This window comes from Podarcis melisellensis (assembly GCF_964234715.1).
Source record: "Podarcis melisellensis genome assembly, chromosome: 14".
NCBI lineage: Eukaryota > Metazoa > Chordata > Lepidosauria > Squamata > Lacertidae > Podarcis > Podarcis melisellensis.
The window spans coordinates 14,930,830-14,958,737 of NC_138546.1; the positions used below are offsets into that span (position 1 = coordinate 14,930,830).

The window sequence follows — 27,908 nt, forward strand, 5'->3', positions numbered from 1 at the left end:
TGTGTTGGGAACTCAAGTGCTTCTCCCAAATCAATTGATTGATGTTCTGCATTTTTTTGCATTTATATCCCTCCTTTTTCTCCAAGGGGCATGCATGATCCTCCCCCTCATTTATTCCCTACAGCAACCCTGTGAGGTAGGCTTAGGTTGAGAGGCAGCAATTGGCACTCACGCAGTGAACTTTGTGGCCAAGTGGGGATTTGAACCCTTGACTCCCAGGTCTTAGTCACCCCAAATCCTACATGGAGGTTGAAGGGCTGACATTTAAATCTACCTCTCTTTGTAGCAGCTTAGAGCTGCCACATAATGAAGTTTTAAAAGGTGGTCTTCTGGCCGATGGTGTATGACATGGGTAGGCAAACTAAGGCCTGGGGGCCGGATCTGGCCCAATCACCTAAATCCGGCCCATGGATGGTCCAGGAATCAGTGTGTTGTTACATTAGTAGAATGTGTCCTTTTAATTAAAATGCATCTCTGGGTTATTTGTGGAGCCTGCCTGGTGTTTTTACGTGAGTAGAATGTGTGCTTTTATTTAAAATTCATCTCTGAGTTATTTGTGGGGCATAGGAATTCGTTCATTCCCACCCCCCCAAAAAAAATAGTCCAGCCCCCCCCCAAGGTCTGAGGGACAGTGGACTGGCCCCCTGCTGAAAAAGTTTGCTGACCCTTGGGTATGATGATGTACTTTCCTTCACCATGAACATTGTATGAGGCGGATCACTACATGGGGTGCAGCCATCTCCCCCTTTCAGCCACATACAGTGTTCCTGTGTAGAATAGTACAGTGGTACCATGGGTGGTGCAGGGACATGGGTGGCGCTGTGGGTTAAACCACAGAGCCTAGGACTTGCTGATCAGAAGGTCGGCGGTTCAAATCCCTGTGATGGGGTGAGCTCCCGTTGTTTGGTCCCTGCTCCTGCCAACCTAGCAGTTCGAAAGCACGTCAGAGTGCAAGTAGATAAAAGGTACTGCTCTGGCGGGAAGGTAAACAGCGTTTCCATGTGCTGTTCTGGTTTGCCAGAAGCGGCTTAGTTCATGCTGGCCACATGACCCGGAAGCTGTACACTGGCTCCTTTGACCAATAAAGCGAGATGAGCGCTGCAACCCCAGAGTCAGTCATGACTGGACCTAATGGACTTTTACCTTACCTTGGGTCAAGAACTTAATTCGTTCTGGAGGTTCGTTCTCAACCTGAAACTGTTCTTAACCTGAGGTACCACTTTAGCTAATGGGGCCTCCCGCTTCCGCCATATGATTTCTGTTCTCATCCTGAAGCAAAGTTCTTAACCCGAGGCACTATTTCTGGGTTAGCAGAGTCTGTAACCTGAAGCGTCTGTAACCTGAAGCATCTGTAACCCGAGGTACCACTGTATATCATTATGCACCATTTCCAGGACCATTCTGCTGGATTTCCAGGACCATTCTGCTGTTAATTGCTAGAAAAAACTGGTTTAATGAGAGAGAGAGAGACACAGACAAACAAACATTCTTATACCACATTGTATAATGTGAATTTCTTATAGGTGACTTGTGTCCCTAGCTAGGAAGCCCCACACAGAATCGTGTTCAAGAAGGAGATGGCTATCGATGGCTACCAGCCACAATGGCTCTGGTCTGCTTCCATGGTTGGAGGCAGCAATCCTTCTGAAGGCCATTTGCTGGAATCAGAGTCGCAGGAATGGAGAATGCTCCACTCAAATCCTGCTTGCTGGTTTCCCACAGGCATCTGGCTGTGGAACGTGAGAACAGCATGCTAGACTAGATGTTCCATTGGCCTGACCCAGCAAGCTCTTCCTGTGTTCTTGTGTTAAGGTTCTAGCATGGTATCTTCTTCCTAGAAGACAGCACTGTTGGGTTTTCTTAACATTGATGTGGTCAATGGTGCTACTCAGAGGTGTGTGTTTGTAATTATAACCTCCATGGCAGCACATCTGTGATCTCTTGACAATTCAGCACACCTGAGGTATCTTAACAATTTAACTAATTAGCAGGGGGAGTTTACCTACTGCACCAAATGCAGCGATGTGATTGGGTAATTGATTATTTGAAAACTGTATTTCAGTTGATCAAGTGGTTTTAATGGTTTTAATGTGTACTGTTATACAAATACTGTTAGGCAGGGGACAGCAAACCTTTCCAGCAGGGGGCCGGTCCACTGTCCCACAGACCTTCTGGGGGGCCGGACTATATTTTTTTTTGGGGGGGGGAATGAACGAATTCCTATGCCTTACAAATAACCCAGAGATGCATTTTAGATAAAAGGACACATTCTACTCATGTAAAAACACAGTGATTCCTGGACCGTCCGCCAGCCAGATTTAGAGGGCAATTGGGCCGGATCCAGCCCCTGGGCCTTAGTTTGCCTACCCATGCTGTTAGGGAATGCTGTTGAGTACTGTTGAGGAAAGGTGGTGGGAAGGGGTGTTTTGCAGCTGTTTGATTATTAACTAAAAATAAAAAAGCAAAGATATTGCAGGAAAGTTTTTATTCCATCGCCCCAGTCGCTGTGCAAACTCGGTTGGCAAAGAAGGTCCAACAAGCCCTTCGTTGAGTCTACTTTTACTTTTAAACTTAAAGCCACATGGAACCAAAATTCACAAAGAATATATATTTTTCTTCCACTGCCATGCATTGAACTGTTTTGTAGATTGGCTGTAATCCACTGAAATCAACAAATTTATATGCACTCAGCTCTATTCCAGGTTGCGAACATGCTGTCCAACAGCTGATACAAAGCCCAACAGGCTCTGTCTAAGGTAAATAAAATTTTGGATTTCACCCTGAATCTGGGAGTGTTCAAACAAACTCTTCTGCATATACTTAGCTATTTAAATTGCTTTGATTTTCTCCTTATATGCAACTTGCTGAACATAAGTGCAACTGGTTTCAACTTTATTTAACTCCCAAGCAAAATTTGTATAGGATTGGAGGATCATTAGAAAACAAATCTTCAGATTAACAATTGAAGAACAGCAAAATAGATTTTGCACTTCTAACAAGGACAGGCATCTTTTTGTAATGGATATTGAAGTCTTACAGTAAATTTTACTAGGGCTCATCTCGTGTGTTCTCAGATAATGCCTTATTGAAACAAAATGAAGCCCTAATGAGCTTTCTTGCAGGAATACAGCTTACGACAGGCTTGTTTTGCTTAATGGTTTGAAACCACTGAGCCAAAATATTAGAGAAATGAAAAGAGGACACAGCCATGTCCATAAAACCTAAATGAGGGTTTCCAGTTTGGATGAAGCAGAGGGAGAAATGATGGAGCTTTTGTTTGTATTTATATTTGTTTATTTATTTATTTTGCAACCAGGGAGCTCTTTAATGACTTTTAATTCTCCCTGCTGGTTGAACTGCCAAATTTTGAAGATGAATTTATTTTTTATTGATGTATTTTTATTACTTGGAAATGGCTCTCACTAATCCACAGCGCGCCATGTTTTGTTGCTCTTTGAAACACAACGCTGTCATTTACATGTAAATTGTCATCAGATTAGTGCCATCGCTTCCCCCCTCATGGGTGCTAGTATGTTTTGTTCTAGTTTTGTTTTTGCCTCTTCAAAAAATAGCTCATTGGAAATTGGCTAGCCCTGCTGTTTGGGCAAAGAGTGGAAATGATTGTGACCTGCTGCGAGGAGAGAGGGAAATCAAAGCTCGCGGAACTGATACAAGGGGCCAATGATAGATTTTGGCCATCTTGGATGTTATGGTGCAGAAAATGAAGTAGGCCAGAAATGCTATCTTACAGGCACAGTTTTTAAAAATATCCGTATACTGGTTCCTGCTCATCTTCCGCAAAAGTGGATTAGGAGGGATTAGTTTCAGTAAGACTTTGCTAGCCTTGAGTCACACACGGCTGTACTTCTCCCGGGTTATAAGAATTTGTGATTCTGCTTTGATGATTTTCAGCTGTTTTTTCTAGCATTAAGCATCTTGGGGGGGGGGGTTAAAAACACTTTATAAATGAGTTATTTGGGTCCAGTGTTAAGAAAAAGGAGCTTCCTTATTGCATTAAGGTGGAAGGTTAGTAACATCTTCCACTCCATTCCGTTCTGTGTAATGCTCCAGCATTTGTTGTTGTTTTTCGTTCACTGTTCCAACTCTGTGTCTCAGTTCCAGCAAAGGGAACAGGGACCAGCTACAATTTAAAAGGAAAACTGGGATACAGTGGTACCTCGAGTTAAGTACTTAATTCGTTCCGGAGCTCCGTTCTTAACCTGAAACTGTTCTTAACCTGAAGCACCACTTTAGCTAATGGGGTCTCCCGCTGCTGCCGTGCCGCCGGAGCACAATTTCTGTTCTCATCCTGAAGCAAAGATCTTAACCCGAGGTACTATTTCTAGGTTAGTGGAGTCTGTAACCTGACGTGTATGTAACCTGAAGCGTATGTAACCCGAGGTACCACTGTACATGCATGTGCCTGCACAAAATACCATGCTCAAATGGCCACATGCACAAAAAATAGTGTAGAAATACAGCAACTATCTATTAGGCTTCTGAGCTGATATGGCAGTTGGGCTATGGGTACCAGCAAGATGGTGGTAAAAATGGAAAAGGCCCATTCTCATGTTCCCACACTTCCCTTGGAAGGTGGGACTTCCCTTGGAAGAGTCACACGGAGGAAGGTCTCCGATGACAATTGCAGGGTCTGAGTCAGTGAGTTGCATAAGGCTTTATGGGTCTAAACTGGTGCTTTGAATATAGCCCAGAAATGAATTGATTGCACCCTTGGTGGAGCTACCCTTGCACCATATATTAACCTGACATTTTGAAATAATTAGGGGGGAAAACTCTCTCAATAAATACGCCAGGCAACTCAAATATCTCCCCAGTTTAGAGCAGAATAATTTGCTGACATTTTGATAGGAATCAGACTTGACTCTTTATTTTTGCAAACTTGAAGGATGAAGGTCAAAAGATGCTTCTTCCAAAGGCCAGCATATTCCATAACTGGTTGTCTAATAAGTGAATCAATTTAGAACAATCTCTATGTCAGATGTGGCTAAAGGTTTGGTTGGCTGGGTGGCCATAGCTATGTAACTGGGGAGGAGGGCTGCAGAGTTTGTTTTTTCACCCAAGTTCGGCTGTCTGCTTTCAAGTTACACCCTAAAGAAGGCCCCCAAAGCTAAGTTTTTTCCTAAGTTATCATCGGAGCACCCCTAAGTTGGTCATTTCCATTATTGTTACTGGGTCTACTCTAGTGTAGAACTAACACTAGATAGTATCCAATTTGCTGCTAGGGATCTTTGGGTTTTGAATATTGCTAGAATTTCCAGCCTGGCTACTCTAAAAGTATGAGAAACCCCATAATTGTGATTTAAGGGGCCTGCAAAAGCTATGCTAATATTGACTGGTTGAGCGGTGCTAATACTGGCTGCCTAAATTAACGTCATATTATAATGGGATTAATGATTTTCCTTAAAAAATGTGTTGCTTTTAAGTGCTGCGTTTTAATTGTTTGGTATGTGGTTGTAACCATAAATAACGCAGGCTGACACTTGTGATTAATTGTTTTATTTAAACTTGTATTTCTAAACGTAGTGTTTTAACTGGTTTTTAATCTATTGCCAGATGTTAGACTGGCCATGTAAACAGGAGCAGAAGGAACGTGATACCCACTGTAAGTGATGGGATGCACTCAGTGTGTGATGAATGCACCCCATGTAGCAGGAAAGGGTCAGATGTTGACATGACTAAACGGAAGAAGAGGAGGAGGAATAATGATACTATGGTCACAGAAAGTGGTAAATGAGTTTACACGGCTAATTAGGATCCTCTCCCCATGCCTTCCATCTTAAGGATGGAGTGTGGGAAATTTCAATTCATTCAATTCAAATATAAGTTTGTTCTTCTAGCAAAAGGCCACGACAAGCCAGCAGCAACTGTACCAATAGAAAAATAAAAGATCTCACATCCATAATATGAACCAACACCCATGATCTAAGAGGGAGGTTACCACCTTGATTTTAAACTAAACCTCTGAATCACCACAACAATATATAGTGATTTTATCTAGCTCTCTTTTCCAGTTTTTTGTTGTGTTTTTTGCAGCCAGATCATTTCTGCCAGGGTGAACAAATGTTTCAGAAAGTGATCTCTTGGGTCTCTATATAAAGGGGCAGGCTAACAGATAATGAGTGATGTCTTCCACCTCAGATTGACCACAAATACAAAGTCTGCTGTATATGAGACCTTGTTGTAGCGGCCATCCAAGACTACAGTGGGCATCACTTTGGAAACACAGCTCACTAAAGGCATTTTATAAGGAAGTGGATGAGAGTTTGGTCAGATAACTAGCTCTAAAATGTTCTGTTCTCAAGAGCGGATACCAAGAGGAAAATGTGGTGTGTCTAATTATTTGCAGTTCCCTTCTAGATTCTGTCCAGAAGAGCCACTCCCTTAGTTGACACTTATTCAAGGTCAAAACAGAGCTCAGTTCAGGAGAAAAATATTAGTCTAAAACATAGTGACAAGCTGCTTTCCAGAGTGGTTATCACCCAATTCCATATAGTACAGAGCAGGAAAATATTAAATAGGCATAGTAGCATTTTTAGAAATGTGCTTTAACCGAAAGCAGTCCGCTCTTGCCTTAATTGTTGTCCACTCTATATGAAGAAGAGCTTCTGATGGCAGAGTATAGCTTGGGGGTGGGGGGTGTTCTGCACAGTTTCCAAAGCTTTTACGTAGCTTGAATCAGAGCCCCTCATTTCAATTCCATGGAGCATTTGAGTAAGCACTTTGCTACCTATGGCAGGCATAGGCAAACTCGGCCCTCCAGATGTTTTGGGACTACAACTCCCATCATCCCTAGCTAACAGGACAAGTGGTCAGGGATGATGGGAGTTGTAGTCCCAAAACATCTGGAGGGCAAAGTTTGCCTATGCCTGACCTATGGTTTTCTGTGCTTTGACTTCTGCTACCTCCATATGACCCGTCCAAGAGAGGGTTTCGTTAAAGAGCACACACAGGTATCTAAATGAGCATTCCCCTTCCTCTCCCCGGTAGCCTGTGATCCAAATACCATCTATACCTGTAGGCTTTTTTGTTTGCTAAACATCTTCAATAGATTTTTGAGGCCCGATTGGGAAAGAGAGAGGAGCACTAAATAATCTACATATATCAGGTACAGTGGTACCTCAGGTTACAGACGCTTCAGGTTACAGACTCCGCTAACCCAGAAATAGTACCTCAGGTTAAGAACTTTGCTTCAGGATGAGAACAGAAATTGCGCAGCAGCAGTGGGGCAGCAGCGGGAGGCCCCATTAGCTAAAGTGGTTCTTCAGGTTAAGAATGGACCTCCAGAACGAATTAGGTTCTTAACCCAAGGTACCACTCTATTAACTACAGTGATAAGGGATATAATTTTACAGCCCCCTGCCCCTAAAGAACAACATGGTTGGCCACCATGGGCCTAGTAGTGGTGTTCGTCTTAGAATTTCCCTCACCACTCCTCCCTCCGAGGTTTTTGTCCCAACAATCTACCACCATTTTGTCCTCATTGGGTTGTTTTGAGCTCCCCTTCTTTATTTTAGGCCCCCTTCCCTTCATACTCATGATTCTGCCAGGTCTGCTGATGTTTCTTTCTTGGGCACTGCATAAGGATAATGACTCAGAGAATGAGGTTGCTTATTAGTATATGCAGCGGTCACTATTAATTCCGTAATGAGTAACTAAATATGAATAAAGAAGGCTCTTACCCCTGTAGGGGATAACTGTAGCTGATGAGACTTTATTGTTCTGGTCTGTATTTTATATTTTGCATCATATCTCTGTGACACACACTTAATGATACTGTACATTTCGCAAGAGCCTTTGGCTGGAAGCGATAAATACGAGTAACCATGGCACTGTGCCTTTCCCCCAGTGTAGCTGGAACTACCCCTTGGGCTATATTCAATCATGAAGCCTTGAAAACCCCAGGGGGAAAAACTGCCAGAGGGAGTGAGGCTTCTGAGGGCCATTGCAGGCAGCCATAGGAAAGAGCCAGGAGTTTCAAATCGGCAAACCTTATGACAGATGCATTAAAATAGCAGTTTCGTGAAAAAAGTGGGGCATATAATATTAATTCTTGCAGGCGGGGGTGTGGGGATCTAAGTGGATGAGTTACTTGTCCTCAATCACTTATATTCCTAGGAGTTTATGGATGGTGTGTTTTAGCTGGGTATATAGGCAACCTGAAGTTGTGATATGACAGTCAACTGACTGAAGCTCCATCCAGTGGGTGACTTAGTAATAATAATAATAATAATAATAATAATAATAATAATAATAATAATAATATATTTATATCCTGCCCATCTGGCTGGGGAAGCCCAGCCACTCTGGGCAGCTTCAAAAAAAATATTACAACACTGTAATACATCAAACATTAACAGCTTCCCTAAACAGGGCTGCCTTCAGATGTCTTCTAAAAGTCTGGTAGTTGTTTTTCTCTTTGACATCTGGTGGGGGGGGGCGTTCCACAGGGCGGGCGCCACTACCGAGAAGGCCCTCTACCTGGTTCCCTGTAACTTGGCTTCTCGCAGTGAGGGAACCACCAGAAGGCCCTTGGCGCTGGACCTCAGTGTCCAGGTAGAACGATGGGGGTGGAAACGCTCCTTCAGGTATACTGGACCGAGGCCATTTAGGGCTTTAAAGGTCAGCACCAACACTTTGAATTCTGCTCGGAAACGTACTGGGATCCAGTGTAGGTCTTTCAAGACCGCTGTTATATGGTCTCGGCGGCCGCTCCCAGTCACAAGTCTAGCTGCCGCCGAGAAGAATATGACCAGCCTTTTCTGGACAAGGTTACACTCCCCACTAAAGTAGGGGTGGCTAACCTGTGGCTCTCCAGAGTTTGTGGGACTACAACTCCCAGTTGCCCCTAGCGAGCATTGCCGCGGGCCAGGGATGATAGGAGTTGTAGTCTACCAGCATCCAGAGGATGGAAGGTTGGTCACACCTTGCCCTAAAGAATCAGGTGTGCAGCTTGAGATGCTGCTTGGTCCAGCTTTTGGAACGTAAGAGCGTGGCAAGTTGCCTTCTACTGAGTCAGTCCATTTTTTCACCTAGCTCAGCATTGTCTGCACTGACAGGCAACATCCCTCCAGGATTTCAGGCAGTGGCATTCCCAGTCCTTCCTGGAGATGCCAGGGACAGAACTTGGGAAGTCCTGAATGCAAAACGGATGCTATGCCACGAAGTTAAGGTCCTTCCCATTTTGCACCACAAGCAAACTAGGTCACATTTTGAACTCATCTAATACATCATAGTGTATGCAGAGTCAGTTTAAAAGTGCATCAGGGAGAGGAACTTAAGTACATTTTTGTGAGAGTTGTCTGAAGAAAAACCTTGTAACTTCTGAACTGAGCTGAGGGTGTTTGCCTGTCGCTACCCTCCATGCATGGCTGTTCTCCTTGTGGGGGCCGAGATCCTGGGAAATCTTAAGGCACACAGATGGTAAGTACTCAGCTGTGGGATAGCTCAGTTGGTTAGAGCATAATAAAGCAGAGCATGTAGCTATAAATCTCATCACTTCCGCGTGCTGCTTTGGATTCTCTGCTGAATCAGGGATGTGCCTGAGGCCTCATCAAAGGCTCAGGTTGTTAATTATCGTCGGGGGCGATTCTGGAGGAAAATGAGCTTTATCAGCTTGGCCGAGTGGAGATCCCGACAGCAGGTTCGATCCGCTTATGGGACAGCTCCACATTCCTGCATTGCAGGGCGTTGGTCTAGATCAGTGGTTCTCAACCTGTGAGTCCCGAGATGTTGTTGGACTACAACTCCCATCATCCCTGAGCTCTGGCCTTGCTAGCTAGGGGTAGTGGGAGTTGTAGTTCAACAACATCTGGGGACCCACAGGTTGAGAAAGGCTGGACTAGATGTTCCTCAGGGTCCCTTCGAACTCTATGGTTTCTGGCCCCGACTTGAGTGCCCTGTATTCCCCTTCTTGCCGTCATGCTGTTGATTTCTCAACACAACTGTATTGCTAGGCATTCTCTGCTCCTATGTGGCATTTGGCTCTGATGCCCGAGGAAATTGGCTTTTCTGTGGGATACCATGGAACACTGGCAATTAAAATAGCCTGTTTTAACAGTAGCATAACTGTAGCATTTAAAGATTCTATAATTGGATGTCTGAAACATTTGTTAAAGTCCCGAGAATCTTGGCTTTTGTTTGGGGAGTTGGGAATAAGCGATTGTAAGTTTCTAGTTGCTATGGCGGTTGTGGAGAAAATAGAATCACTTTGGACCTCTTCAAACAACACACCCGGTTTCCTAAACATGTGCAGTCCTGTGCTTAAGGAACTGGTTTGGGGCTTCTGCGGGGTTGGGGACCGCAGTTCATTGGTGAAGAAGTCCGGGTTCAATCTCTGCTGGTATCTCCACTTTGAAGATGGCGGTAGGTGACCAGGTGTTAGGTGGCAGGGAAGAGCTGTGCTTGAGACCCTGGAGAGCTACTGCCAGTCCGAGTAGACAGAACTGGCCTAGATCAGTGTTTCCCAGACTTGGGCCTTCAGCTGCTTTTGGACTACAGTTCCCATCATCCCTAACCACTGCTCTTGCTAGCTAGGGGTGATGGGAGTTGAAGACCCAAGTTTGGGAAACATCAGCCTAGATGAATGGAGAGTCTCACTCCTGTGTTCCTATCCTGTCATCGTGCATAAAGCATAATGTACGGGAGGCTCAGTGTGGCTCAGTAGTGGAGCATTTGCTCTGCCTGTGGATGGTCTTAGGTTCAATCCTTGGCATCTCCAGGTAGGGTTGGGAGAGCCCCCTGTCTCAAATCCTGGAGAACTTGTTGCCTGTCACTTAAAACAGTATCAAGCTAATTGCACCCAATTGTCTAAATCAATATAAGGCAGCTTTCTCTCCCCCCCCCCATTTTTTTTATTTGCATTTCTGATAGATTTCAACACAAGAGGTGGAAAAAAACAACACCCCTGGAAGTAATAATAAATAGGAAAAAGAATATTACATATTCTATTATATTTTTTTAAAAAATACAGTCACTGACGGACTTCCCTTCCTCTCCTTCCACGGTTCCTTTTATCTTCCACTTCCTCTCGCGTTTTCTTAGTTTCCATTTTAGGAACCACAGCTTTCTGTGGTTCCTGAAAATGTCTGAATTACCAATATAAATCCTGTGTGTGTGTGTCTTTGTTTGAACAGGAGGTCTCCCTTGAACTTGTGATCCAGACCTAGGGGGATCCTTCGTATTCCTTTGTTAGAAGAATTTGCTTGGCACTGGCACACTCCAAAGTTGTGCAAGGGGCACAGGGGGTGGGGAAGAAAAGAAAGTGTGGGGTGTGTAGGTCGGATTCAGTGAGGTATTCCTGAAAAGAAGTGGCGTCACACCAACCAGCAGACACAGATCTTAACTATCCAAGCAGTTGGAGATTGTTCAGAGTGGACCTAGGTGTTGGGCGGAGGTACCAGCCTCTCAGGTTGGTTGAGGGGGCCCAACACCCTCTGAACATTGAGGGGGCCTGGCCATCTACAAAAGGAGGACACAAAAGTGCTTGGGCCGCTAGGAGACAGTGCCTAGGATGTTGAGGAAGCCCAAGTGAGCTACCTCATAGGTTAACATTGGACCTTCTAAGGGATTGTCTCAGCTCTAGCTTGAGATAAACCCTCTTTCCTGAGTTTATCTTACTTTTGCCTATGTGGAACCCAGGGCTTTTGAAGAAAGTGCTAATTAATTTTTGCTGGTAGCTAGATTCTTCACAATAAGTATTAGGACGTGAGAATATTTATTCATGCCTTCCAAGAGACATTTTAAGATATGGATTTGTACCAGGGTCAAAATAGGTCATATTGGGGATCTCCTTTTATGCCAGCTTTTTCTTGTGTCATGATCTACAGAAATGAACCATAGAAAAAGTTCAGTTTGGCTCACACCATTGCACAAGGTGGTTCTCCTCTCTTATCCTCAGAGCAGCCCTGAGAGGTAGGTTAGGCTGAGAGATAGGGGTTGGCCCAAGATCACCCAGTGAATAGAGATGTGATCCTTGGCCTTCCCAGTGGTAGTCCAACTATTACCTCTGCTCTGGTTTTGAAATCTGCATTAGTGATGAACTTAGAGGCAAAAACCTTTAACTACATAATTTTAAACCTGCTTCTCTTTTGTGTCTTTCCCAGAAATATCATTATTTTTCCTTTGTTTTAGCTGCTTATAATACCTAATATGTCATTTCCCCATTTCCTAATCAAGGTTTTAATACAAAACCAATTTTTTCCCCTGTACTCCACTACAGAGAAAATCATAGTGTTGGTGAATCATGTAGTTCAGTGTTGCATATTAAGCTGTAACCTGTTGTTAAGTAATTAAGGATCCCAATACACTGTAATTTAATTTTTAAAAGATGGCTGAAACGTTTATTCATTTCTCCTCTAAGTTGCTAATGGGTTTACCTGGTCTTCTTTTACTTGGGGAAAAAAAGAAACAAAAAATATAAGGATGATTTAAGAAGTAAATTTATCAGAGGAACTTACACCAGGACCTCACACCAAAGTGATTTTCTTTAAAAGGTATATAATTAAATATCAGGGGACACGTTACATTTTTCTCCATTGGCATCCGTATTTAAATTTTCATTATCTCAACTGGAATTGGTAGGCACAAACTAAAACGTTTCAGTAAGTTTCATATTTGACTCACTTGGGGGAAATATTGTAGGATATTGTGCAGCTGAAAAAGACAACTGTGATGATCATTGAAATGAAACACCTTCCCTAGGAGAAAAGATGGTGTGGAGCAGGTGTGAGAAACATTATAGCCCGCCAGATGTTGCTGAACTACAACCCCCATTATCCCTACCCATTGGCCATAATGCTGGAGGTAATGGGAGTTGTAGTTTAGCAACATCTGGAGGGCCAAAATTTCTCCACACCTGGGTAGCCAAAATAGTGCTGTCCAGATGTTGTTGGACTAGAAGTCCTATCATCTCTGACCATTGACTATGTTTGCTAGGACTGATAGGAGCTGTAGTCTAGCAACAACAGAGGAGGACCACATTGTCTACCCCTGATGTGGAAGAAGGAGAGAGAGTATGTATATTTATTCTCCCTCTCTTATAATCCTAGAACCCTGTTGGGAAACTTGCATTCCTGCTGATGTTGTTGAATTCCCTCAGCCAGCATGGCCAATGGTCAGAGATACTGAAGTCCAAAGAAATCTGAAAGGCCACAAATTCCCTATCCCTGCATTAAACCATCCTGTCAGACTAAGTGACAGGAGATTCAGGACAGACAAAATATGAAAATTATTGTATTATATGGTGCAAAATTGATTTATGGAATTGGCCACCTCAGGATTTGGTGGGACACATTCATGGAGTCTAAGATTATCAGTTGTAACTAGCCATGATGACGATATGCCTCTTGAGTAGCAGTTGGTGGAGAACAACTGTCTTGTTAACTCCTGGATAATTCCACAGTCTTTGTTGTTGTTGTTTAGTCGTGTCCAGCTCTTTGTCGTGTCCATGCCAGGCACTCCTGTCTTCCACTGCCTTCCGCAGTTTGGCGCAATTCATGTTTTAGCTTCGAGAACACTGTCCAACCATCTCGTCCTCTGTCGTTCCCTTCTCCTTGTGCCCTCAATCTTTCCCAACATCAGGGTCTTTTCCAGGGAGCCTTCTCTGCTCATTAGGTGGCCAAAGTATTGGAGCCTCAGCTTCAGGATCTGTCCTTCCAGTGAGCACTCAGGGCTGATTTCCCCTGCTTATTATGAATGTATTTTGTTTGCCTTGCCACTGACATCTTTCCAGTTGGGGTGTCCTCCTCTTGCTTTGCTTTCAGTTTTAAGGACCTGCAATCCTGCCAGATTGGAGTGCTTCCCAAGGGCATTTTACAGCATGTGACTGCTAATTGGGGAAAGGAGGCTATACAAATTAGTGGCTTAGTTAGAGTTCAAGAGCTTTCAAAACTGTGGTGTGGCAGGGTTCAGTATTATCATATGTTCTAGATGTTACCCACTCACCCACATGCACTGTAACTCTCCAGTGGTATGACTTTATTCTTCCATTGTCTTCCAAGACTGGATGGATGCCGGTGACAACACAACACCCACACGCACCAGGAAGTTTATAATCTTCCAGTTAAACTGCATAACCTGCAATAATACACAACACAGCACCCCACCACCAACCTTTAATTTCAAAGGAGAAAAGGAATTTTGATGTGAAGAAGAGATTCAGCCTTATATTTTGCTACAAAATAAATGGCACAGAATTTATAGTCACAGCTGCATTTCAGCAATTGGAAATTTAAGCTGTCAGAGCTAGAAGTTCGGGTGTGTTTGTAATATCTTGAAATGATCATTTGCAGAACACCTGCATTCCCTCTGGAAAAACAAATCACTAGCAATTTGAAGCAAATTAAAATATTTCTTATTTGATCGACCCCGTCTCTAATTTTTGTGCCTCTTGCTTGGAATCCAGAACTTTCCCATCAATATATAGCTCAGTTCCAATTGGGCCAAACTGTAGAAAAGGAAGCTCAACCATAGTTTGGTTCAATGGATGATTTCTCCTAATTTAATTTTCTTAAAACTAGATTGTGAGTCATGTTGCCGAATCTCATTTTTTAGAATAGGAATGCTCTCCCTTTATGAACCACCCTGGACCTTGTGGTCTTCATTAGACGCCTTTCTCTGTGTCCCCACCTGTGGGGGGTATGGAGGATAGCCACTTGAGAACAGGCCTTTTCAAGTGGAATGTTCTTCTCAGGGAGATGTACATGGCGCCACCTCTGTCAGTTTTTAGGTGCCAGACTAAAACCTTTACGTTTCTCCAGACCTTGCATTAATTATCATTGCCTCCTATGGTGGTGCTCATCTTTGGAAGGTCAAAGTGTGGTTTAGGTTCTGAACTACAGTTGGTGCAAACCATGGTTTAGCATGTTATGTGATTTGACTGCGACATGGTTACTCAGAAATAAATCCCACTGCATTCATTGGGGCTTATTTCCTAGTAGGAGGGTTTAGGATTGCAGGCTAATCAATCAGCAAAACCTGGAATGCTTTAATAAATATGCAGCTTGATTAACTGAAGGGTTAAGCTTTTATTCAAAGGGGTGGGAGGGAACATGACATGAAACACTATATTATTTCTCCAGGCCCTTTCATATGCTTTTTCAGCACCACATAGAAAGAAAGCAGTGAGTGCCCTTGGAGCTCTTCCTGCACTGACAGAGCATTTGTTTATCAAAGAACACAGAGGTTACTAACCTTTTTGTGCCTGTGGGGACATTTGCAAACTGGAGCAACTGTCGTGGATAGCACATATACAAACACCCCAATCCAGCACCTGTCGCCACCTGTTTTGTTACTACAAAATACTTCTTTCAAACCTAATTTCAGTGGTGGGACAGGATCCCGTGGGCACCAGGGAAAGTCTCCTGGGGCATGTGTGTGCCCATGGGCACCATGCTGGCAATTCCTGAAATAGTGTAAGGGCATGTTTCAGTCTCATAAAAACTTTTCATACTGTAACTTTGGGTGCCATCATCTGAAGATGAGCAGCCTTTCTCTGGCTTGCACTGGTTTGGCTCAGAAGTTATCCCCGAGGAAAGAGCAGGGAGAGAAAAGGGTCTGAAGGAGCCAGATGTCCAGTGACAGGAGCTGGAGTCAAGCATAGGTCAGCAATAAAAAAACATGGTGTCTCTGAAGTTAACTCTTTATTCAAAGAAACCAAGTCAACACAGGCTTAGTGATCCCAGCAACTCTTCCCCCAATGAAGCCAATGCAAGGACTGAATGTCCCTGCTTTCCCACTGCTCTCTAAGGCCTCCTCCTCTCCAGGTCTTTCCCCAGCAGTCACAAGCTGCATCTGCACACAACCAAACTGTCCTCTCTTCATTTCTCTGCATTTTCTAGGAGATTGGGGGGGGGAGGGGAGCTGGTGGCAGCATGAGGGAGAGACTCCCTGGATTCTTCAGCAGCCTGTCTCAACTGGGCCTCCTGAGTCTTGACCATTCTCCTCTCCAGCCTCTGCTTCAGCCTGGAGTCTGAACTGCTCTCTGCCACAGCCTCTTCCTGCTCACTAAACCCTGTTACCTCTTCTGCTTCTGACACCTCCCCCCCCCCGTCTGCTCCTTCCTCTTCCTCTGACCTCTCATCTTCATCCTACCACCAATCCCCTGGCTCGGAGCCTTCTTCCCCTGGGGGGCTCCCCAGCTGGTGCCTCCCAGCACTCCTCTGCCTCCAGCTAGTCCATGACATCTAGCAAAATTAAACTCTAAGGACTTGCTGAAGTTATCAGCTGAAAAGAGGACAGTGAAGAGGAAGGAATGAATTGAGCTTGAGCTTGAGCAGCTAACAGGTTATAGTATCCATGCAACCAGCTTCAAACAGGAGTCATGTATCTATTACTTAGCACACCGAAGTATAGTGGAACTTTGGTTCTTGAACGCCTTGGTACTCAGACATTTCGAACGCTGAAAACCCAGAAGTAAGTGTTCCGGTTTTTGAATGTTTTTCAGAAGCTGAACGTCCGATGTGGCTGTCAGCTATTGTTTCCGAGGCGCCTGCGCCAATCAGAAGCCGTGCCTTGGTTTTTGAATGTTTCAGAACCAAGGTACCACTATAGATTTCAGAAGCGTGTGGACGGGGGGTGGGGAGGTTCTTTCGTTTTCTCTCCTTCGTCTCTGATTCCTCCCTCCTCCCATTCCAAACATCCCCTACATAGCTCTCCCCCGTTGGCCCAAACAGGAGCAGTGCTGGAACGGTGCTGCAACATTTTCTTACAGGTTCCCACCTGTAAACCTTTTCTCCTGCTGATGTACTCGAGTCCCATCAACTACAAGCTGCAGTTGATTGATTGCTTCCTGCGGTTGAGAAGCACTTGACCCAATACATTGAATTACCTTCAGAATGTCAGGGATTTGTTCCCCGGAGCTTCCTTGTATCCTGTGCTTTGTCACTTTCATCGCCAGAGAAGCCTCCATGGCTGCTCACATTGAAAGTAGGAATGATTTGGCTGGAAGGGAGGGCAGATGAACCCTCCTGAGAGACAATTTGAAAATAATGCTTTAATGGATCAGTAGTAAACTAGGCCGTGCTAAGATGCTTCGTTCTGCTGTTTCTCATAGGGTATTTAGGGGGGGAAAAGTAATAAATTCTGAAATCACAACAAGGATCCTTAAATAAATATCTTACTGGAGGGTTTGTTTTGTTTTTCGTTACCAATGGCCAAACAGCAAGGTATACAAGGAGTTTGCATGGCTTCCGGGGAGTTAATGAAGCTGAATCAAAGTTATTAAGGAAGCTCGTAAGAGGCTGTAGCCTGAGCAGCAAGAGCCTGTATTCCTAAATGAGCACCTGCCGAATGGCTATGTGGATTCAGCATCTGTGTACGTGTAGGAAGCTGCCTTCAGAAGCACAAAATAATAAACCAAAGGAGGAAATCCCATTGTAAGTTCTGCATAGGAAGCTGACTTCTACTGGGTGCCAAAGTGGTGTTGCTGGACTACAACTCCCATCATGCCTGGCCATTGGCCACAATACCTGGGACTGATGGGGGTTGGAGTCCAACAGCGTAGAGAGGGCACCGAAGCCCATCCCTTCTGAGTCTAATTGTGTCTTCTATGAAAGCTCTTCAAGCTTTCAAGGAGGAATTGTTCCCATCATCTTCTACCTGATTCTTCTAACTAAAGATGACAAGGTTTGAACCTTAGACTTTCTGCATGCAAAGCCAGTGGCCTAGCATTGAGTGATGGTCCCACTGTTGGAATGGGACTGAGATGGAAGTCGACTGGTACAGGGAGGATTATTGGTTTTTTATGATTATGTATTTTCTGTTGTTGTTTTATTGTGATTTTATGTTGTGAACCACCCTGAGTTCTACGGGTATAGGTCAGTATACAAATTTAATAAATAATAACAGTAATAACAATATTGGCTCTGTGAAAACTCCCCCTCCTCTCCTAGGTTGTGTGCAAAGTTGCTTCTCTAGTCCATTTGAGAGGTCTGTTGAGGAATCCTATGATGATTGTGTCATTGGTATATATGGTGCTTTGCAGAGTACAAGAGGAAGGTTTATGCCCCAAGGAGCATACAGTCTTAAATATGACATGTGGGAAGTGACAGGGGGGAAGGAAGGGAACTGGAGGCATGGGTAAAGGGGGAAAGAATCAGTCATGAGTTACAAATTCAGAAGGCACATTTGCACATTGTGCTCAGTTCCTGCTTTCAAGCTCCCCAGAGGCAAGGGCAGAGAAAGGGAGGGTGCAGTGGGTACGGGGTGCCCCGGGTGTCACCTCTGAGAGGGGTGACAAAATGCCCGGTGGCACCGCGGGGCCTGCAGCGCAGCCAAGCCACGCATCTCTCCTGGGAGAGACGTGGTGAATTGGGTGCACGCAGGATCCGTGCTGCCCAAATGGTCCACCTGATGCCTCCCCCCCCCCCAGCTGTAGGACGGCTGAGTGGAAGGAGGCAGGCAGACTCCGAAGGCCCCGTGGTGCGCCCGTCCCTATGGGTGACTCGTCCCACCCCGGGTGCCCCGCCCCAGGCGCCCGAGCGGCTTCCTCCTTTGCTGCCCAGAGGCATTGGTTGGCCACTGGAAGAACAGGATCCTGGACTAGATGGACCTTTAACCTGACGCAGCAGGCTCACCTTCTAACAGTAATATACTCAAGTATCCTGCTGGGATAGCTCAGCTGGTAGAGCACGAGACACTTAATCTCAGGGTTGTGGGTTCAAGCCCCACATCTGTGCATTGCAGGGGGGTGGACTGGATGACCCTGTGGTCCCTTCCAACTCTACAGTTATACGATTCTAAGAGCATCTTATGATGATGTGTTGTTGCTAGAAGTGCTGTACTTGCTTTCATTGTTGGCAGTATCTTATGTTCAGGTTTGGAGGCTGAGTGTCTCATGAGTGACAGCTGACAGGGAGCAAAGGTAAAGGTAAAGGGACCCCTGACCATTAGGTCCAGTCGCGGATGACTCTGGGGTTGCGGCGCTCATCTTGCTTTCTTGGCCGAGGGAGCTGGCGTACAGCTTCCGGGTCATGTGGCCAGCATGACTAAGCCGCTTCTGGTGAACCAGAGCAGCGCATGGAAACACCGTTTGCCTACCCGCAGGAGCTATTTATCTACTTGCACTTTGAGGTGCTTTTGAGCTGCTAGGTGGGCAAGAGCAGGGACCGAGCAATGGGAGCTCACCCTGTTGGGGGATTTGAACCACCGACCTTCTGATCGGCAAGCCCTAGGCTCTGTGGTTTAACCCACGTCACCCACGTCCCTTTGAGCAAATGTAGGAAGAGGACTTTTGCTCTTGCCTCTTCCCAAAAGACACTGTGGGAAAACAGGGTCCTGGGCCTGATTGACTCCTACTCTGACCCAGGAGGGCTCTTCGGACATTCTGCATGGCTATTTCATCGATTTAAAATGGATTTCTTTCACAATCTACTTCCGACAGGTATATATAAGGATAAAAGACGATGAGTGGAATGTCTATCGAAGATACACGGAGTTCAGAGTCCTTCATCACAAGTTGCAGGCAAAATACCACCAAGTGAGAAGTTTTAACTTTCCACCGAAAAAGGCCATTGGGAACAAGGTAAGTGCGAATGAAAACGGTGTGGATGCCTTGAGATGCAAAATACATTTGCAAAGCAGGGCATTTATTTATTATTTACTATTAATCGTAGCGTTAGGAAATGCACAAATGCCTTTATGTCCAACAAAGCTTTGAGACAACGAGCAAAGGAAAGCATGCTTGCCTAAATGGGTCAAGGAATTATCCGAGTTTAAAAAAAAAAGTTTTGCAAGATAAGAATTGGAACTATATCACATGGTCACACTGCATGTGAGTTTGGGGGGAGGTTAGGGAGGAGGAGGAATGAAGGAGTAAATGAAGCACTTAATATATATTCAGCAGTATAACCAACTTTGGTAAATTAGAGGACATTAAGCTCCAGGAGAGGCTGGCTGGATTCTGCCCCAAGAAGGAAGCAGCTGTGAGACTGGGGGGGGGGGGGGAGTAGAGGCAAGGTAACTGTGTATCAAAGGTTCCATTCAGATTTATTCCTTACATATGTATTGCATCTTTTCACAAGTCTTTAGTAGACTTTCACTGGCACTTCTCTGAAGATCGTTTGTATCATTTTTCTTTGCCATTGAAGGACGTGTACTTTTTGCTTTTGAGTGTCTGGTTGAAAAAGTCAAAATTCACACTCATAATCCAGTGCAAAATAAGATGTTAAAAATCCACACCTTAAAAAAAGCTGACAGTTACCTCAGAGGCAGAATCACCCTTGTCGACATCCTTGTCTCTCCCTTTTCGCACACTAGCAGTGATGCTGTTTCGTTTGGGCTGAATAAGAGAACACCACTTCCCTTAGCTGAACCTTGGCTACTGTCATGATCGCAGCTAGAGTAATCTGAACATTTATATTATCCAGAAGAGTTTGCAAGGTGTTCTAGAAGACATCTTCTTGAAATTAATTGAGTAGTCTGGTACGATGCCGGGTACAATCCATCTCCATGCCTTGAAGGCGATGGCAAAATGCCCAGGAAGTAGTTCACCATCCTGTCCTTCTGTGAAATAAAGTCTATTCAGAGCGATGCTGGGAATTTACAAGAATTGCCAGTGTGTCTTGTGTTTTTACCTAGAGCTGTGGTGAACTTTTCTTGGAATGCAGTTTTCTGAGCGGATTTGAGAGAGTTCTGTTTCTTGTCCTTCTTGGGATTTTCTCCGAATAGTCTCTACCATTTGGGGAGACAACTGGCACACATACGCAGCCGATTTACACTGGGAGGGAGGGCATTACAAAATGGCGGCCAGGTTGCCAATGCAGAGGATGCTGCCACTGGTTGTGGCAACCAAGGCAAAGGAGAACCTTGGAGGGTGGGGGAAAGGGAAGCTGTGGCACTGCCCATGGTGGGCCCCATCCCCCCAAAAATGTGGGATATCTTATTCTCTTGTTGGATATATTTGGTGAAATTATCCTCCCAGTTTCTCTGCTTGCGGAAGGTTTTGATCAGTCATGGATGATACGGCTGTCAATGACTCTCGCTCCACTGTCAGAGGCAGTATGCACCTGAATTACAAGTGGGTAGACTATTCAGGTCTTGCAGATTCCCATAGGAATCCTGTTGCTCAGCATGAGAAAAGGATGTGGTACTAGATGTGGTCCATTTAACTGTGGTTAGACTCTTTTTTTGAGCCCACAGTATGTTTCATTTTATAGTACAAGTTTCATCTTATCATTGATACTGCTGATATTTTACTGTTGTGTTCTGTGGTTTGTAATGACACGATTTGTCTCTTTTTATGTAAACCGCTCCGAAGCCACTTGTGACAAAAAGTGGTATATAAGAACTAGCAATTCTTGTTGTTATTGTTATTATTATTACCATATTTATGTGAATCTAATGCACCATTGAATCTAATGTGTACCTCCATTTTCAAAACCTTGGAACCAAAAAAGTATTTGTTGGTGAACGTAAATGTGCCATCAAATCTAATGCTCACCCTAATTTTTGTGACATAATTTGGCCCGAAAAGAGAGGCAGCAATGCTTCTGAGTATCAGTTGCTGGAAACCACAGGAGCAGAGTTCGAATCCTGCTTGCTGGTTTCCCACAAGCATCGGGTCAGTGAGTGTGAGGACAGGATGCTGGACTAGATGGGCCTTGGCCTCATCCAGCAGGCTCTTTTTGCATTCCTATGGGGGGAAATAGGAATGTGCCTATATACTGCAAGCGTGTGAAGAGTACAGCAGTACCGTATCTCCTCCTGAATAACCTCTTCAGGGATGCCTCATGCATTTTGCTTTGGATTCTGTCAGCGTGGCCTGTGATTCGATTCTTGCTCTTTCATCCATAACTGAGGGGGCGTAGAAGTTAGTAAAGATTGAACATTGGGTCTTTTCATCTTGGAGATTAGGATGCACTTGCCATTTCTGCTGTGAGTCCTACTACTCTGAAGTCCTGCATTGGGGAGATAATCCAAAATAATATCTTGTATATATATTTACACGTATCTGTTGTTCCATCTGACTGTCTCTTAGGACAGGAAAGCAGTATTATTTCTCCCTGCGCATTTCTGTATGTTTGTCCACAATGGAGAAGAGGGAAGAAAACAAATGCCTGTAACTTTTGTTTTATTAACGTTTTATTTAATATGAGAAACTAGTGCTGTAGTGGAGACGAAATGAAGAGGAGTGCAGCTCCAATATGTTTTTGTGGCATCATTTGCCAGAGCTTTGGTAACTAAGGAATCCTTCTTGCTCTGGTGAGTGAATGAGGCGATAAGGAGGCTTTCAAGTTTGTTTGTAACAGATTAGCATAGGAGAAAGGGGGAGAAAATAATCTGGCAGCGCCTAGATGCATATTTTCTTTTCTTTGATGGGGTTTCCTGTCCCCCACCCCTAGCAAATTAAACAGTAACACTTCTTTGTAAGACTATTTACACTTCCAATTAAAAGTCAAAGGTTGCACTTCAGGTGCCTGGATATCTTTTGTTTAAAGCTTCGTGTGTTTTACAAGTCTTACTCCCAGGAAGCTATGCATAGGATTGCAGTTACCCTGATCCTAAGAAATGGGGTATTGTGCTATGTACTCCCAATGGTTAAGGTGTGGGTTGTGTGTGTGTAGACAGAGAAGAGAATGAGATAGGTTTGTGTATGTGTGTGTGTTTGTGACAGATTAGCATGGAAGAAATCACAAAATCAGGAAAATAGTCATATATAGTCAACACAGCTGCCTGCATTAAAATAATAATAATTCCTTGGTCAAGTGAGTGGCTTGGGAACTGTCGTGATGAGTTCCTTCACTTCAAAATGACAACGAAGCATGTAATAGGAATAGAAATATAAACATTAAATAAAATGAAATAATGCATCTCTAATTTTTATTTTTATTTCATTTTGTTTAATGTTTATATTACATTATATTTCTGTTCATATTACATGCTGCGTCGTAAGCCTCCTTGTGCTCTCAAGGAGCACGGAATATATAATAATAATAATAATAATAATAATAATAATAATAATAATAATAATAATAATAAATACCCCAGACCTGGCATATAGGAACTTAGGAAGCTGCCTTATATACCAGGTCAGGCTATTGATGCCCCTAAGGCCTGAGGGCCGGATCCGGCTCAATCGCCTTCTAAATCTGGCCCAGAATCAGTGTGTTTTTACATAAGTAGAATGTGTCCTTTTATTTGAAATGCATCTCTGGGTTATTTGTGGAGCCTGACAGGTTGTTTCAACATGAGTAGAATGTGTGCTTTTATTTAAAATGCATCTCTGGGTTCTTTGTGGGGCATAAGAATTCGTTCATCCCCCCCCCCCCAATTATAGTCCGGCCCCCCACAAGGTCTAAGGGGCAGTGGACCAGCCCCCTGTTGAAAACGTTTCCTGACACCTGCTCTAGCCCAATACCATCTTGTAGTGTGTCTGGCAGCTGGTCTCCAGGGCCTGAAGTAGAGCCTCTTTCTCATTACCAGCTTGCTACCTCCTGATCCTTTTAACTGCAGATGCCAGGGATTTCTCAGAGGAAGTGTGGCTTGCAAAGCAAGGCCCATTCCACTGAGCTCTAGTCCTTCCCCATTTAATTAGATGGCACCTTTTCGCTCTCGTAACAGCAGATTTTAAATCCCCGTCAGACTCTGCTCCAGAGCTGGGGTGAATTATATAGGTAGCTGTGGCACAGACTGTTCCAGTTAAATTAAGCTGGCCTGGAAGCTAGGCACACCGTGCTTTTAAAATCCATGAGGTAAACATGGATGAATATACTTTTGTTTCTGATATTGCCGGTTCTCTTCTCTCCCATCATTTCTTCCAGGAATGCCAGTAGAGTTTTAAATCCCAGAGCACGCAACCTGAGCGTTTGTGTGTGGGAGAGATACGAAATCCTGTATTTGGCTAAGAAAGAGTGTCGATAGTTACTGCCGTCATATTACAGTATCTGAATTACAAGTGAGTGGCTTGTTCTTTAGTAGCTGCTGATAGAAACTATCTAGACTGCACAAGCAGAGTTGAGAGATGTGTCGCTCAGCTTTAAGGATGTGTCAAAACAGAAGCGGATCTTCATCTTTTAATGATGGTGTGTATTTGATTCTGTAGAAAGAGAATAAAATCAGAGTTAGACCAAATGTTGGCCTACATGCAGGACATCTCTTTGCTCTCTGGTCCGAATTTCAGGATTTCAGGTAGACACGGTTTTCAACTGAAAAAAGAGAGTGACTTCTCTTTAGCTCAGAACTTCCAATTGAGAGAACTGCAGAGAGCTAAAGTTATTCCCCTATCCAGAAAATATTTCCTTGGCAGAGTAGACCATGCCTCTCATTTTTGCTCCATAATCCAGCTGTCTGGCTTGAAGTCAGTCTCAATGAAGTGTGTGTAATAGGTTCTGACCATCTAGCCTCAACAAGTACTCAGGTGGCTTCTTTCTGTGCTACCTGAAGTTTTGGGGTTCTGTTTATTTTTATTTATTTGTTAATCTTGTATGTGTGTGCATGGTTTTTTCGGTATGTAGAAGGAAAAGCTTTCAAGGACTAGAGGTTCTTTATTATCTATCTATATATCTATATCTATCATCCATCTATCTATCTATCTAATCTCATCTATCATCTATCTATCTATTTGTTAAATTTGTAGACCACCCTTCATCACATGGCAGTTCACAACATAAAATAAATAAATATGGAGATCTGGGAAAGGCATTGCTGCTGTTTTAGCAGAGGCATTCTGAATTGATTCGAAAAACAGAGATGTAAATTGAAGGACAGCCAAGCAAGATGCATAACTTCAGTTGGCCCTCGGAGTGTATCTATGTAACTGTTTTTCATGCGGGCGAAATAGTCTTTATTATTGCATCCCTCTAAAATTCATGCCTCATCTAAATCTCGTTAACATATTTTCAAATTAATGCATCTGATCGTTTGCCAAATGTCTGCCATTTGCAGAGAATGGTATCAAAATTTATGTGGCCAGTTCTGCCACATAACTGCGCAAATAGCCCCATTCACATTTCCGCAGGTGTCATGTCTGGCCCATCAGCGCCGAAGACGTGAATCGATTAGTTGCGGACTCTTTAAGAAAGACATAAAATAGCCATTATATTTCATGTCCTATCAAGTCACAGTTAACGAGTATTAATGGAAGCAATTTAGGCTTAAGAATGATCTGATATTTTAAGGAGGCAATTCTACATCAGAGAGGACATTTTCACTTATTGAGTGTGTGCCTATTTATTTATTTATTTATATTTAAAAGTTAGAGAAAAGGATATGGGCACTAGAAGGAGGTTATTTTTTATAGGAGCTGCCTATGAAGCCAGATATCAAAGGCCCAGCTCATAATACAGTGGACCCTTGGGTTTTGTTACCTTTGGGTAGCGTAACTTTTGGGTTGCGAACATGGCAAACCCGGAAGTGTACAGTTCCGGGTTTCGCTGTGCGCACATGTGCAGAAGCATTCTATCATGCTGTGTGCATGTGCAGAAGCAGCGCCTCATGTTGCAGACTTTTCGGGGTACGTCCAGACCCCCGGAACAAATTAAGTTCGTATCTGGAGGGTCCACTGTAGTAACCAAAAGTATTCAATACAACTGGGGCAACCTGTTTTTGCAGAATTTATATCCCATGCCATGGACTAGCTGGATGCAGAGGGAGTGGTGGGGAGGCACCAGCTGGGCAACCCCCAAGGGGACCCCCAGGGGAAGAAAGCTCAGAGCCAGGGGACTGGTGGGGGGACGACGATGAGTGGTCAGGGGAAGAAGAGAGAGCAGACTGGGAGGAGGAGAAGGTGTCGGAAGCTGAAGAGGCAACAGGATTTAGTGAGAAGGAAGAGGCTGTGGCAGAGAGCAGTGCAGATTCGGAGGCTGGAGGGGAGTGGGGCCAAGAGACAGAGATGAGTCTCGCCCTCCTGCTGCGACCAGCTCCCCTACCTCCGGCCTCCCAGAACACACAAAGAAGTGAAGACGGCAGAGCAATGAGAGGCAAGCTGAAGGAGCCTCAGGCTGCTGGGGAAGGAACTGTGGGAGGAGCCTTAGAGAAGGCTGGGAGCTTCAGACTCACTGGGGCAAGCCCTACGGAGAAGTGTTGTTGGGATCAGTGTTGTTGGGATCAGTGTTGTTGGGATCAGTGTTGTTGGGATCAGTGTTGTTGGGATCAGTGTTGTTGGGATCAGTGTTGTTGGGATCAGTGTTGTTGGGATCGCTAGGCCTGTGCTGTTTTGGTTTCTCAGAATAATTGCTGACCTACTCCTGACTCTGCCTCCTGCCCCTACCCTTCAATGAATACTTTGATGTTGGCTTATAGTGCATCTGACCATTGGTCTACCTAGCCTAGTATTGTTGCTACAGGGAAAAGCAGTACAGTGGTACCTCGAGTTAAGTATTTATTTCGTTCCAGAGGTCTGTTCTTAACCTGAAAATGTTCTTAAACTGAAGCCCACTTTAGTTAATGGGGCCTCCTGCTGTCGCTGCACCGCCGGAGCACGATTTCTGTTCTCATCCTGAAGCAAAGTTCTTAACCTGAAGCATGATTACTGGGTTAACAGAGTCTGTAACCTGAAGCATCTGTAACCAGAGGCACCACTGTAGCTCTGTGGCAGAGCATCTGCTTTGGATGAAGGACATCCCAGCTTCAGTCCCCAACGTTTCCAGGGAGAGACCCCTGTCTGAATCTCCGGAGAGTCTCTGACAGTCACTATAAATACTGAGCAAGATAGACCAGTGGACTGACTTAGCATAAGACAGCTTCTTGTGTTCCTATGCCATCTCTGACTGGCAGCGCCTTCTCAGATTCTTCTGTCTGGAGATGCTGGCGATCAAACATGGGACCTTCTGCGTATAAAGCAGGCAAAGGCAAACTTGGTCCTCCAGATGTTTTGGGACTACAACTCCCATCATCCCTAGCTAATAGGACCAGTTGTCAGGGAAGATGGGAATTGTAGTCCCAAAACATATGGAGGGCCAGGTTTGCCTATGCCTGATATAAAGCACGTGCTCTAACACTGTTTTGACTCTCCATGTAGTTCTCATCACTTCAATTATTGCCTTTAAAAAATAAACAAAGGGGGAGGGGAAGCTTGCAGTGGTGTACTGAAAAATCACCAGACTTCGTGTGCTGCAGGGTCACTTCCCTAGGTAGCATTTGAAACAGTCTCCTGCCATTGGCATGTGTGAATCAGGCCTGAGAGATGCAACTTGCAAGGCATGAATGGAAGGAGACATCTGGGCAAGCAGTCCATGAAGAGGACCTTGACATGGTTGAGGAGGAGTGAAGCAGCTCAGTGAGTACATTGAAAAAGAAGCAGGTAACCGGATCATTGTGTACAGAAGAGAGAGCATGGACGGAGGTGTAATGGAAGATGGAAGGGAGGGTGTAGTCAAAGGTGACTCCAAGGTTGTGTGGAGAAATGACAGAAGCATTTCCCCCCAGCAATGGATAGTTTCGGAAGTGAGAGAGAATTTGCTGGCAAGATTAACAGCTCCGTCTAGCATATCTCAGTGGAGACAGACATCTTGTCAGCAAGACAAGACTTCTGGAATTGGATTGAAAGATGTAGAACAGCAGGCTCGGGTGTCATCAATGATGACTGCAGAAACTGTGAATGTGATAATCTTCCTTGACTCTTATTAAGATTGGGTTGTTAGATACTCCTTCTAGTGAGGGGGGAATAGACTAAGGGTAGATGATATATTTCTTGGATGATTCTGTTCTATTTTAGGCCCCATCTGCACTATATGTTTAAAGCAGTATCATATCACTTTAAATATTCATGGTTGCCCCCAAAGAATTCTGGGAACTGTAGTTTAAGGGTGCCGAGAGTTGTTAGGAGACCCCTATTCTCACAGAGCTACACTTCAGAGTTTCAGGGCTACAATTCAGAGACAGGGTGGTGTAGTGCTTAGTGTCGGACGAGAACCTGGCAGACCAGGGTTCGAATCCCCACTCGGCCAAGAAAC

The 27,908-nt window shown here is 44.4% G+C and overlaps 1 protein-coding gene across 4 annotated transcripts in view; it reads left to right on the top strand.

Annotated features, from left to right (window-relative positions):
- SNX29 (sorting nexin 29) overlaps window positions 1-27,908 on the top strand; it is a 199,543-nt gene that overhangs the window by 114,478 nt on the left and 57,157 nt on the right. For all 4 annotated transcript variants that reach the window (XM_081887979.1, XM_081887982.1, XM_081887981.1 and 1 more), the window contains one exon: window positions 19,400-19,540. In XM_081887979.1, coding sequence (XP_081744105.1) covers window positions 19,400-19,540 — 141 coding nt within the window. The remainder of the gene's footprint in view (window positions 1-19,399; window positions 19,541-27,908) is intronic.